General features: G+C 52.3%; 1 protein-coding gene across 16 annotated transcripts in view; it reads right to left on the bottom strand.

The window, feature by feature from the left end:
• The window catches only part of LOC140483251 (nesprin-1-like), a 585,321-nt gene that overhangs the window by 205,857 nt on the left and 366,604 nt on the right, over positions 1-12,860 (bottom strand). For all 16 annotated transcript variants that reach the window (XM_072581374.1, XM_072581386.1, XM_072581377.1 and 13 more), the window contains 3 exons: positions 4,253-4,375; positions 2,945-3,127; positions 904-1,047 (listed from right to left, as the gene is read on the bottom strand). In XM_072581374.1, coding sequence (XP_072437475.1) covers positions 904-1,047; positions 2,945-3,127; positions 4,253-4,375 — 450 coding nt within the window. The remainder of the gene's footprint in view (positions 1-903; positions 1,048-2,944; positions 3,128-4,252; positions 4,376-12,860) is intronic.

Consider the following 12,860-nt stretch of genomic DNA (forward strand, 5'->3'; position numbering starts at 1 on the left):
TGAGAGACTCCCAGCATGAAACAAGTCTCCACAAAGATGGAAGCGTCTCAGGAGTCCCATTTAATTGAGATGAGAGCTCAGTCAGTTCTTGATCCCACAAATGGCACTCATACTCCTATAACATATCAGGGAGGAGCTCTCCTGCCTCTGAGTCATAGGGGCATGTATGAGGTCCCCTTCACCCAAATTTCAGCTTGACGTTCCCAGCACTGGGGGAGTGCTGCACTGTTGGAGGTGCCCATACAGGTGAATGAAATGCTATACTGGGATCCCATACGCCCTCTCGGGGGAAGGGGAAAGATCTCAGATGGTACTAGCTTTGAAGAAGATCAAGGAAGCTCCCCCTAGCGACTTGGTCAACCATCACCCAAAGAAGAAAAGAATGGTCTGTAAATTATCTCGATATTTTTGTGGAATCTTGTACCTCCTAAATGACAACTCAAAGTTAGGGCGGCATGGTGGCTCAGTGGTTGGCACTGCTGCCTCACAGCGCCAGGGACCCGGGTTCGATTCCTGCCTCGGGTAACTGTCTGTGTAGAGTTTGCACATTCTCCCCGTGTCTATGTGGGTTTCCTCCGGGTGCTCCGGTTTCCTCCCACAGTCCAAAGATGTGCAGGTTAGGTGAACTGGCCATGCTAGATTACCCATATTGTCCAGGGGTGTGAAGGTTACGTGCATTAGCTATGGGGATGGGTTTGGGTGGGGATGTTCTTTGGAGAGTTGGTGTGAACTCGTTGGGCTGAATGACCTGTTTCAACACTTTAGGGATTCTTTAATTGGCCCTAGATTGTGAAAGGTGCTCGATGGATGCCAGATCTTTCTTCATTTGGCCACACAAGGCTTGTTGAGTTGTCCCTTTCTGACTTTCACCAAATGTTGTAATTGAGCCCGCCCTGCCTTTACCTCGTGTCGGGAGATCTGGGCCTGCAGCTGCTGGATGTTACTGGTAGATACAGGTTTCTCCTGGATCTCACGATGGGCTCGATCAATCAGCTGCTGGAGATGCCGCATTTCCTGTTCGCACTGTTCATACTGGATCACGGCTTCCTGCAAGACCACAAGGACCCTTAGAATAAACTCTCCTTATTTCACCAATTTATTAAATGCCTTCTGCCGACCATTCCAAAGCTGCAAAGAAACTGGTGAAAGCAAATTATGTTTTTTTTTAAATTCATTCACAGGATGAGGGTGTCACTGGCTGGGCCTGCATTTATTACCCACCCCTAATTGCCCAGACGGCAGTTAATAGTCAACCCCATTGCTGTGGGTCTGGAGTCACGTGTAGGCCAGACCAGGTAAGAATGGCAGTTTCCTTCCCTCAAGGTCATTAGTGAACCAGATGGGTTTTTCCCCAACAATCAACAATGGATCCATGGTCATCATTAGACCCTTAATTCCACGTTTTTATTGAATTCAAATTCCACCTCTTGCCATGGCAGGATTCAAACCCAGGTCCCCAGAATATTCCTTGGGTCTCTAGATTAACAGTTGAGTGCTAACACCATTAGGCCATCGGCTCCCCTGATGGAATCCAGAGGTAACTGTGCACCAAAAGCAAGCAGCCACCACTCACTGCCGTATGGATTTTCTTGTACAGAGTCATCAGACCCCGAGAGAGAGACCCCATACATCACCCTTGAGAAAGTCATACTGTGCCTTCTGTTTGAATTACCGCAGACCGCGTTTTTTATAAAAATAACGCACGTGTGCATCATTTATTGCCTTCCCCTTATTGCCCCAGAATGGAGTGACTTGCCAGGCCATTGAACAGAGAGTTACCCACATTGCCTAGGGTCTGGAATCACATGTAGGCCAGACCAGGTGAGGACAGCAGATTTCCTTCCCTATAGGGCATTTGCAAACTAGATGGGTTTTTTTACTATAATGGAAGGTCATTTCATGGTCCCTATCACTGAGACTAGCTTTAGGTTCCCCATTGATGAACTGAATTCAAATTCCATTAGCTGCCACAGTGGGATAAGAACCGACATCGACTGGGCCTCTGGATTATTACTCCAGTGCCGTTACTCTAACACCATCATCTGTGTGGACTGAAGGTGCCCCCACAGTGCTGTTAGGTAGGAAGGACCAGGATTTTGACCTGGTCACAATGAAGGGATGCTGATGGATTCTTCAGGGCAGGATGGTGTGGAGGAGAGCTTAGTAGTGACGGTAATCCCCTGTCCTTACTGCCCCTCCCCTTTCCATTGTCATTGTTTGGGAGGTGCTGGGAGAAACCAAAGTGACTTGCTGCATCACAGTCACCGTGCGTCAGTGTTGAAGGTAGCAGTCACAGATTTCAAATGATGTCATAGAGTAATTCAGCATGGAAACAGACCCTTCGGCCCAACTCATCCGTGCTGACCAGTTTCCAAAACTAAACTAGTCCCACTTGCCTGCCCATATCCCTCTAATACTCGCCTTTTTACGTCCCTGACCAAATGTCTTTTAAATGTTGTGACTGTAGTTGCATCTACCACTTCCTCTGGCAGTTCATTCCACATAGGAACCACTCTGTGTGTGAAAAGGTTGCCCCTTGGATCCTCTCTTGTTAAACCTATGCCCTCTCATTGTGAACTCCCATACCCCCCAGGAAAGGAACTTTGCAACCCACCTTACCCTGATTTTATAAACCTCCATAAGTCACTTGATAGCATAAAACTACCGCTAAAAGCACTTTTTGTCCAAGCTTACCATCTTGCCCTCATCAGAACGAGTTACAAAAGTACCTGTGTGTGTCTTTTATATAGTACAATGTTTTCCCGCTCAGAATGGGATTTTTGTGAATAAGTCCAAGAAGGAAAGCTTTGACAAAATCTAATTAATTTCCGTTGATTCCAGTGGATGGGCAGCGATGACACAAAAGACTTGGCACTCTGAAGGATTCCCAATGTGGCAGTACATACTCCAGCCAGTGCTGGGAGGTGTCGTGGGTGCAGCTTACCTGCAGGATGTTACACTGCTGAATGGCAGTGTGCTGTAGCCGACTCGCCTGCTCCTGGAGCCTCAGTGCTGTCAGGCAGATGGGCAGATTGGTGACAATTTCTTCGGGAATGCGCAGGGCGGCCTGATATCGGTGCACCACTTGCACCTTGTGCTTGAAGCTCTCCATGTCGGCCAGCAACCTCTAGCGAGACAGAAATCGCACAGAGATCAGTCAGGAAAACCGCCCTGCCATCTGCACAGGAGCAATTAAAGACCAAGCTCCCTCCCTAATTCTTCAGAGTGGGAACCCGACGGCAGTGCTTGGGCGGGGCGAGGCGAGAATTTCGGGTGAAGCCCACATCCTGATGGGATTCCCAGCCCCTTGAACGGGGTACTTTAAAAGCCCATCAGATACAGCTTCCTAAATAGCCCCCTCCCAATGTTGAGAGGGTGCCCGAAAAGCTGCAGGGTCAAAGGCTATTGTGGAAACATGCCAGCCTCATCTTGGACAGTCACATGCTCACTGTCAAGTCAAAAGGTCATGGGGATCCAGCTCCTTTCCAGGGACTTTGACAGGCTTTCTCTGAACGGGACCATCGATAGGGTACTGCAGTTTGGGAAAGATGAAGGATGTCCTCCAGAGGAGGCTAAGGAAAGGTTTTGTTGGAAGTGTACGAGATTTGGATAGAGCAGACAAGGAATAATAACCAGGGGACACTGATAGTTGATAAAAACCCAGCAGGGGAGATGAGCTATGTTTTAAGACAGTAAATTATGTGTGGGGTTTGCACATTCTCCCCGTGTCTGCGTGGGTTTCCTCCCACAGTGCAAAGATGGCCATACTCAATTGCGAGGCAAAAGTGAGGACTGCAGATGCTGGAAATCAAAATCTAGATCAGAGTGGTGCTGGAAAAGCACAGGAGGTCAAGCAGCATCCGAGGAGCAGGAAAATCGACGTTTCGGGCAAAAGCCCTTCATCAGGACCCCATACTATTCAGAGATGTGTAGGTTAGGGGTGCATAAGTCAGGGGTAAATGTAGAGTAATGGGGAGTTTGGGTGGGATACTCTTTGGAGGGTCATTGTGAACTTGTTAGGCTGAAGGGCCTGTTTCCACACTGTAGGGATTCTGTGATTATGATAATCTGGAATGCACTGTCTCAAGGTGGTGCAAGTGGATTCATTTTCAGAACCCATTTGGACAAACAATCTTTCATGACAGAACTGAGCAGTGCGGCCACCTGAAACGCATTTCAAGGAGCTGACCTCAGGACATTGGGGCTGAATAGCCTTGTTTGGTATAATATGACTCAACATATCAGCTGGTACCTGTCTTTGAAAGAGTTGCTCCTTTAGGCACAGGCGTGCAAGCTCAGGGGAGGTCAAAGTGACTTGGGCTTGCTTGACCATCACCTGCAGGCTCTTCACCTCAGTCTCAAACTGCTCCATATCCTGTCAGAGAGATACACACACACGCAGCAGGTCGATGAATGTTGGCATTGTAGAGATTTCCCTGCTTCACCTGGTCATTCCTTCCCAGTCCGCAGTGACGCGTTCACACCAAAGTCTTTCCCAGTACTGTTTTGGATGGAACACTTATACTTAAATCAAAAAAGAACAAGGGTTACATCCAAATTGGGAGAAACTGACCTCAGATCATTACAAACGCATCTTGGTTTTACAGTCATGAGACTCCTCTGAGCAAACTTACGTTTGGGGCATCTCTTGGGGGGGTTTCTGCTGACTGTGACTCTGGAACAGCAGCCTTCAGTTTCTTGGCTGCTGAATCTCTCAGGTTTTTGGCACCATGGACTCTAATCACACCAATGGTCTCCTGGGCAACCATCCCCCTTACGCCCCGCATAAAATACAGCTCCTCTAGAAATCTGCTGTCCATATCCGAACTTGCAGCAAGTCTTGTTCACCTGTTACTTCAGTGACTTGGCATCGATTCTGCCAGGAGGGGAGTCCTGGAGAGGAGGGGGTGTGGGGAGGGGAGTCCCGGAGAGGAGGGGGTGTGGGGAGGGGAGTCCTGGAGAGGAGGGGGTGTGGGGAGGGGGGTCCCGGAATGGAGGGGGTGTGGGGAGGGGAGTCCTGGAGAGGAGGGGGTGTGGGGAGGGGAGTCCTGGAGAGGAGGGGGTGTGGGGAGGGGAGTCCTGGAGAGGAGGGGGTGTGGGGAGGGGAGTCCTGGAGCAGAGGGGGTGTGGGGAGGGGAGTCCCGGAGAGGAGGGGGTGTGGGGAGGGGAGTCCCGGAGAGGAGGGGGTGTGGGGAGGGGAGTCCCGGAGAGGAGGGGGTGTGGGGAGGGGAGTCCCGGAGAGGAGGGGGTGTGGGGAGGGGAGTCCCGGAGAGGAGGGGGTGTGGGGAGGGGAGTCCCGGAGAGGAGGGGGTGTGGGGAGGGGAGTCCCGGAGAGGAGGGGGTGTGGGGAGGGGAGTCCCGGAGAGGAGGGGGTGTGGGGAGGGGAGTCCCGGAGAGGAGGGGGTGTGGGGAGGGGGGTCCCGGAGAGGAGGGGGTGTGGGGAGGGGGGTCCTGGAGCAGAGGGGGGTGTGGGGAGGGGGGTCCCGGAGAGGAGGGGGTGTGGGGAGGGGGGTCCTGGAGAGGAGGGGGTGTGGGGAGGGGGGTCCTGGAGAGGAGGGGGTGTGGGGAGGGGAGTCCTGGAGAGGAGGGGGTGTGGGGAGGGGGGTCCCGGAGAGGAGGGGGGTGTGGGGAGGGGAGTCCTGGAGAGGAGGGGGTGTGGGGAGGGGGGTCCTGGAGAGGAGGGGGTGTGGGGAGGGGAGTCCTGGAGAGGAGGGGGTGTGGGGAGGGGAGTCCCGGAGAGGAGGGGGTGTGGGGAGGGGGGTCCCGGAGAGGAGGGGGTGTGGGGAGGGGGGTCCCGGAGAGGAGGGGGGTGTGGGGAGGGGGGTCCTGGAGAGGAGGGGGTGTGGGGAGGGGGGTCCTGGAGAGGAGGGGGTGTGGGGAGGGGAGTCCTGGAGAGGAGGGGGTGTGGGGAGGGGGGTCCCGGAGAGGAGGGGGTGTGGGGAGGGGGGTCCCGGAGAGGAGGGGGTGTGGGGAGGGGGGTCCTGGAGAGGAGGGGGGTGTGGGGAGGGGGGTCCTGGAGAGGAGGGGGTGTGGGGAGGGGAGTCCTGGAGAGGAGGGGGTGTGGGGAGGGGGGTCCTGGAGAGGAGGGGGTGTGGGGAGGGGAGTCCTGGAGAGGAGGGGGTGTGGGGAGGGGAGTCCTGGAGAGGAGGGGGTGTGGGGAGGGGAGTCCCGGAGAGGAGGGGGTGTGGGGAGGGGAGTCCCGGAGAGGAGGGGGTGTGGGGAGGGGAGTCCCGGAGAGGAGGGGGTGTGGGGAGGGGAGTCCCGGAGAGGAGGGGGTGTGGGGAGGGGAGTCCCGGAGAGGAGGGGGTGTGGGGAGGGGAGTCCCGGAGAGGAGGGGGTGTGGGGAGGGGAGTCCCGGAATGGAGGGGGTGTGGGGAGGGGAGTCCCGGAGAGGAGGGGGTGTGGGGAGGGGAGTCCCGGAGAGGAGGGGGTGTGGGGAGGGGAGTCCTGGAGAGGAGGGGGTGTGGGGAGGGGGGTCCCGGAATGGAGGGGGTGTGGGGAGGGGAGTCCCGGAGAGGAGGGGGTGTGGGGAGGGGAGTCCTGGAGAGGAGGGGGGTGTGGGGAGGGGAGTCCCGGAGAGGAGGGGGGTGTGGGGAGGGGAGTCCTGGAGAGGAGGGGGTGTGGGGAGGGGAGTCCTGGAGAGGAGGGGGTGTGGGGAGGGGGGTCCCGGAATGGAGGGGGTGTGGGGAGGGGAGTCCCGGAGAGGAGGGGGTGTGGGGAGGGGAGTCCCGGAGAGGAGGGGGGTGTGGGGAGGGGAGTCCCGGAGAGGAGGGGGGTGTGGGGAGGGGAGTCCCGGAGAGGAGGGGGTGTGGGGAGGGGAGTCCTGGAGAGGAGGGGGTGTGGGGAGGGGAGTCCTGGAGAGGAGGGGGTGTGGGGAGGGGAGTCCCGGAGCAGAGGGGGGTGTGGGGAGGGGAGTCCCGGAGAGGAGGGGGTGTGGGGAGGGGAGTCCCGGAGAGGAGGGGGTGTGGGGAGGGGGGTCCTGGAGAGGAGGGGGTGTGGGGAGGGGAGTCCTGGAGAGGAGGGGGTGTGGGGAGGGGGGTCCCGGAATGGAGGGGGTGTGGGGAGGGGGGTCCTGGAGAGGAGGGGGGTGTGGGGAGGGGGGTCCTGGAGAGGAGGGGGTGTGGGGAGGGGGGTCCCGGAATGGAGGGGGTGTGGGGAGGGGAGTCCTGGAGAGGAGGGGGTGTGGGGAGGGGGGTCCTGGAGAGGAGGGGGGTGTGGGGAGGGGAGTCCCGGAGCAGAGGGGGGTGTGGGGAGGGGAGTCCTGGAGAGGAGGGGGTGTGGGGAGGGGAGTCCCGGAGAGGAGGGGGTGTGGGGAGGGGGGTCCCGGAGAGGAGGGGGTGTGGGGAGGGGAGTCCTGGAGAGGAGGGGGTATGGGGAGGGGAGTCCTGGAGAGGAGGGGGTGTGGGGAGGGGAGTCCTGGAGCAGAGGTGGGTGTGGGATGGGGAGTCCCGGAGCAGAGGGGAGTGTGGGGAGGGGGTTCCCGGAGCAGAGGGGAGTGTGGGGAGGGGGGTCCCGGAGCAGAGGGGAGTGTGGGGAGGGGGGTCCCGGAGCAGAGGGGAGTGTGGGGAGGGGGGTCCCGGAGCAGAGGGGAGTGTGGGGAGTCGGGTCCCGGAGCAGAGGGGAGTGTGGGGAGGCGGGTCCCGGAGCGTAGGGGAGTTCCAGAGTGGAGGGTTGTGGGGAGTTGGGACAGCGGGGGGGGGGATCACATGGGCCGGTTCCTTGGCCTGGTCTGGTGTGGAGGCTTGGTGCTGGCACAGACCCTGATGACAGAACAGTTAATCTCGTACTTTTTTTATTTCCTTTTTCTTCTTACGTTGGACATTTAGTTATTATTCTTTCAACTTTTTACCAAGCACTGAAGTATCTGTACCTCAGTATCTTGTACCTAAGATGACAAGACAAGCAATGACATTGCAAACGTTTCACTGCACTCATTCAAGTGCACATGGCAATGAAGTTAATTCAGTTTGATACAAAGAGCGTGCCCATTCAGTCTGAGTCAATCACGGAAGAACTGAATGTCTGCATCTCTTGCCTCAACTCCATAACAAGACGTGGAATGAGATGGAAGGGGGAGTCCCAAACAAATCTTTTAACAGGCAAGTCTACCTGGGGAGTGTGAGAGAAGTGGCAACTGTAAAAGAAAGGCTTGAGATCTGGTGGATGTGAACTTTGCACCTCACAGGCTACCTCTCCCTCAATCTCTCCCCTCACTACCTCTCCCTCAACCTCTCCCCTTGCTACCTCTCCCTCAACCTCTCCCCTCACTGCCTTTTCCTCACTACCTCTCCCTAAATCTCTCCCCTCACTACTCCTCCCTCAACCTCTCCCCTTGCTACCTCTCCCTCAACCTCTCCCTCACTACCTCTCCCTAAATCTCTCCCACTACCTCTTTATAAACCTCTCCCCTCACTACTCCTCCTTCAACCTCTCCCCTCGCTACCTCTCCCTCAACCTCTCCCCTCGCTACCTCTTTATAAAGCTATCTCCCGGCTATCCTGATTTTTATTTGTTGTCTTGAGATTTTTGATAATACTCAGGAGAGGTCCTGTGGGACATTTTATTACATTAAATGGTTATTTAAATGTATGTTGTTATTGTTGTTGAATTGGAAATTAACTGGCTCAGTAAGCACATGGATAATGAGTGCAGTGTCTTTATTACTCTCTCAAGTTAGAGTCAAACTGTGGTTCTATCGCATCCCAAGCAATAAGAGCTTGGCAACACCAGACTAATGATTCAACTAAAAGGTGTCAAGGTCTCCTTCTGTCTCACCCTCCTTTTTCTCTCTCTCTTTCTCTACCCATTTATATAAATTATTTGGATGCGAGCATAAGAGGTACAGTTAGTAAGTTTGCAGATGACACCAAAATTGGAGGTGTAGTGGACAGTGAAGAGGGTTACGTCAGATTACAACGGGATCTTGATTAGATGGGCCAATGGGCTGAGGAGTGGTAGATGGAGTCTAATTTAGATAAATGCGAGGTGTTGCATTTTGGGAAAGCAAATCAGAGCAGGACTTCTACACTTAATGTTAAGGTCCTAGGGAGTGTTGCTGAACAAAGAGACCTTGGAGTGCAGGTTCATAGCTCCTTGAAAGTGGAGTCGCAGGTAAAAAGGATAGTGATGAAGGTGTTTGGTATGCTTTCCTTTATTGGTCAGAGTACTGAGTACAGGAGTTGGGAGGTCACGTTATGGCTGTACAGGACATTAGTTAGGCCACTGTTGGAATATTGCAAGCAATTCTGGTCTCCTTCCTTTTGGAAAGATGTTGTGAAACTTGAAAGGGTTCAGAAATGAATTGCCAGGGTTGGAGGATTTGAGCTATAGGGAGAGGCTGAATAGGCTGGGGCTGTTTTCCCTGGTACGTCGGAGGCTGAGGGGTGACCTTATAGATATTTATAAAATCATGACGGGCTTGGATAGGATAAATAGACAAGTCTTTTCCCTGGGGTCAGGGAGTCCAGAACTAGAGGGCATAGGTTTAGGGTGAGAGGGGAAAGATATAAAAGAGACCTAAGGGGGGACAACTTTTTCACAGAGAGAATGAATGGAATGAGCTGCCAGAGGAAGTGGTGGAGACTGGTACAATTACAGCATTTAAAAGGCATCTGGATGGGTATATGAATAGGAAGGGTTTAGCGGGATATAGGCCGGGTGCTGGCAAATGGGACTAGATTGGGTTGGGATATCTGGTCGGCATGGACGGGTTGGACCATGCTGGATATCTCTGTGACTCTAAACGGATCGCAGCCTGTTTCAGTACTGAAATCCTTGGTTCCCTTTTTCCTGTTCCCACCATACAGCTGCAGCCTTTTAGCCCCCACTGCCACCATCAGCAGGGACTTGTTCACCTGATCCTCTTGCTCATCCCTCCCGTTCCTGTCGTCAGGAATCACTGAAGTCAGAGAGGACCCCTTCAGCAGCTCCCTGGGCCTACCAACCTGGGCCAAATGGCCTGCGTCCACACTGTAGAGATTCAATAGTTCTACACTCTGCCTCTCCATGGGTCAGTCCAAAACCAAGCAGAGGGCAAGTGTCATCTTTATGAGCATACAAAGTTGGGGTAGACTCTTGAGCCTGCTTCACCATTTAATAAGACTGTGACATGATTGTTCCCTTAACTCGCTATTCTTGCCTCCCTTGATAACCTTTCAAATGGGTTAATGGCTCAAAGAACTGAATAGCCTACTCATGTTCTCCTTTTCTATGTTACCTCATCTAACTAGGTTCTAGGTTACCAGGTTCTAACTCTGCCTTCAAAATAGCAACCATCTCTTATTTAGAGTCATAGAGATGTACAGCACGGAAACAGACCCTTCGGTCCAACCTGTCCATGCCAACCAAATATCCTAATCTAATCTAGTCCCACCTGCCAGCACCCGGCCCATATCCCTCCAAACCCTTCCTATTCATATACCCATCCAAATGCCTCTTAAATCTTGCAATTGTACCAGCCTCCACCACATCCTCTGGCAGTTCATTCCATACACGTACCACCCTCTGTGTGAAAAGGTTGCCTCTTAGGTCTCCTTTATATCTTTCCCCTCTCACCCTAAACCTATGCCCTCTAGTTCTGGACTCCCCGATCCCAGGGAAAAGACTTTGTCTATTTACCCTATCCATGCCCCTCATAATTTTATAAACCTCTATGAGGTCACCCCTCAGCCTCCAACACTCCAGGGAAAACAGCCCCAGCCTGTTCAGCCTCTCCCTGTCGCTCAAATCCTCCAACATCTTTGTAAATCTTTTCTGAACCCTTTCAAGTTTCACAACATCTTTCCGAATTGCACACAATATTCCAACAGTGGCCTAACCAATGTCCTGTACAGCCGCAACATGACCTCCCAACTCCTGTACTCAATACTCTGACCAATAAAAGAAAGCATACCAAATGCCTTCTTCACTATCCTATCTACCTGCAACTCCACTTTCAAGGAGCTATGAACCTGCACTCCAAGGTCTCTTTGTTCAGCAACACTCCCTAGGACCTTACCATTAAGTGTATAAGTCCTGCTAAGATTTGCTTTCCCAAAATGCAGCACCTCGCATTTATCTGAATTAAACTCCATCTGCCACTTCTCAGCCCATTGGCCCATCTGATCAAGATCCTGTTGTAATCTGAGGTAATCTTCTTCGCTGTCCACCACACCTCCAATTTTGGTGCCATCTGCAAACTTACCAACTGTACCTCTTATGCTCGCATCCAAATCATTTATGTAAATGACAAAAAGTAGTGGACCCAGCACCGATCCTTGTGGCGCTCCACTGGTCACAGGCCTCCAGTCTGAAAAACAACCCTCCACCACCACCCTCTGTCTTCTACCTTTGAGCCAGTTCTGTATCCAAATGGCTAGTTCTCCCTGTATTCCATGAAATAACCTTGCTAATCAGTCTCCCATGGGGAACCTTGTCAAACGCCTTACTGAAGTCCATATAGATCACATCTACCGCTCTGCCCTCATCAATCCTCTTTGTTGCTTCCTCAAAAAACTCAATCAAGTTTGTGAGAGGTGATTTCCCACGCACAAAGCCATCTTACGATGGTGAATAGTTTCAAGAAGGGAATGGCGGTTTTCCAAGTGCCAACTGCCCTTGCCGTTTGAGGTGAGAGGGATCACGGATTTGGAAGGTGCTGTCAAACTCCTCAGTGTTTCCCAGTTAATGGTACACACTGCTGTCATTATGCATCAGTGTTGGTGCGAGGGAGTGCTGGAAGTGTTGGATGGCATGTCCGGCAAGTGGACTGCTTCGCCCTGGATGGTGTTGAAGTTCTTGATGGAGTTCATCCAGGCAAGTGGGGAGAATTCCATCACACTCCTCACAGAGGCTAGACTGGTTTTGGAGAGTCTGGAGGTGAGTTACTTGCTGCAAAATTTCTCGCCTCTGACCCACTCTTGGAGACACTGTGTTAATAAAGTTGGTCCACTTCAGTTTCTGGTCAGCGATAATCCCACAGTGGGGGATTCAGTGATGCGTGGGGCAAAGGCACCAGCACATTCAGCTGGGCCAAATGGCCTAATTCTGTGCTGTTAATTCTGCCTAGCTATCACATGATAGCTGGGTAGAATTTTTGGATAAATCCTGATATTTCTCACACACAGAATTCATAATCTTCTTTTGTGTTGTGGTGTCCCATGCGCTTCTGAGGGGGCAAATTATTTCGTTTTAGGGTGATGGTCACTTTTAAGTTTCTCTGAGATATTTCTTGTAAAACACCTTGCTGTCAGAAACCGCTGAGGAGAGCAAGCTGCTTGGGAGGTACACAGTAGAAAAAGGGTCCACCAAAGGCTGCTTTTCGGAATAAGTAGGTTCCTGGGTGCGATTCTGTCTTCGAGCAGTTCAATTTTAATTTAGGACAAATTGACAGCAGATCAAGAAACGTTTTGTTCCAGCAGAAGTCAGGTAAAATATTGAACAGTGGTTAAACATTTGTTATTTGCAGGACTCCACTAGGAAGTCCACAGCAATATCGCGATTAGAAGAGATCTGAAGGTAATTCTTGATTGGATGTTACTGGACAGCACAAAAAAATGACAACCTTTAAATGAGTCTTTGAAACAGTAATCAGACCAAATCATTAATCTTCCAGCTTCTGAAAGGTATATATCAAATAGATGTAGAAGGAAATTTAAAAAGTTTGTTTTAAAGTGTAAAGCATTTATATTACTTGTGCTTTTAATATCATTAAAGTAACCAACTATGCAAGAACGAGTAGTTATTATTATGGACGTTCTTTGATTTTTATGTGGTAAGATTATTTTCATTTAAACTGTGAACCTTATGGCATTGCTCTTTCAATAAACACCTGGAATTTCAGATTCTGAAAAAAAACACTCCATGTCACTGATTTTCACCAA

This window comes from Chiloscyllium punctatum, chromosome 11 (genome assembly GCF_047496795.1).
Source record: "Chiloscyllium punctatum isolate Juve2018m chromosome 11, sChiPun1.3, whole genome shotgun sequence".
Classification (NCBI taxonomy): Eukaryota; Metazoa; Chordata; class Chondrichthyes; order Orectolobiformes; family Hemiscylliidae; genus Chiloscyllium; species Chiloscyllium punctatum.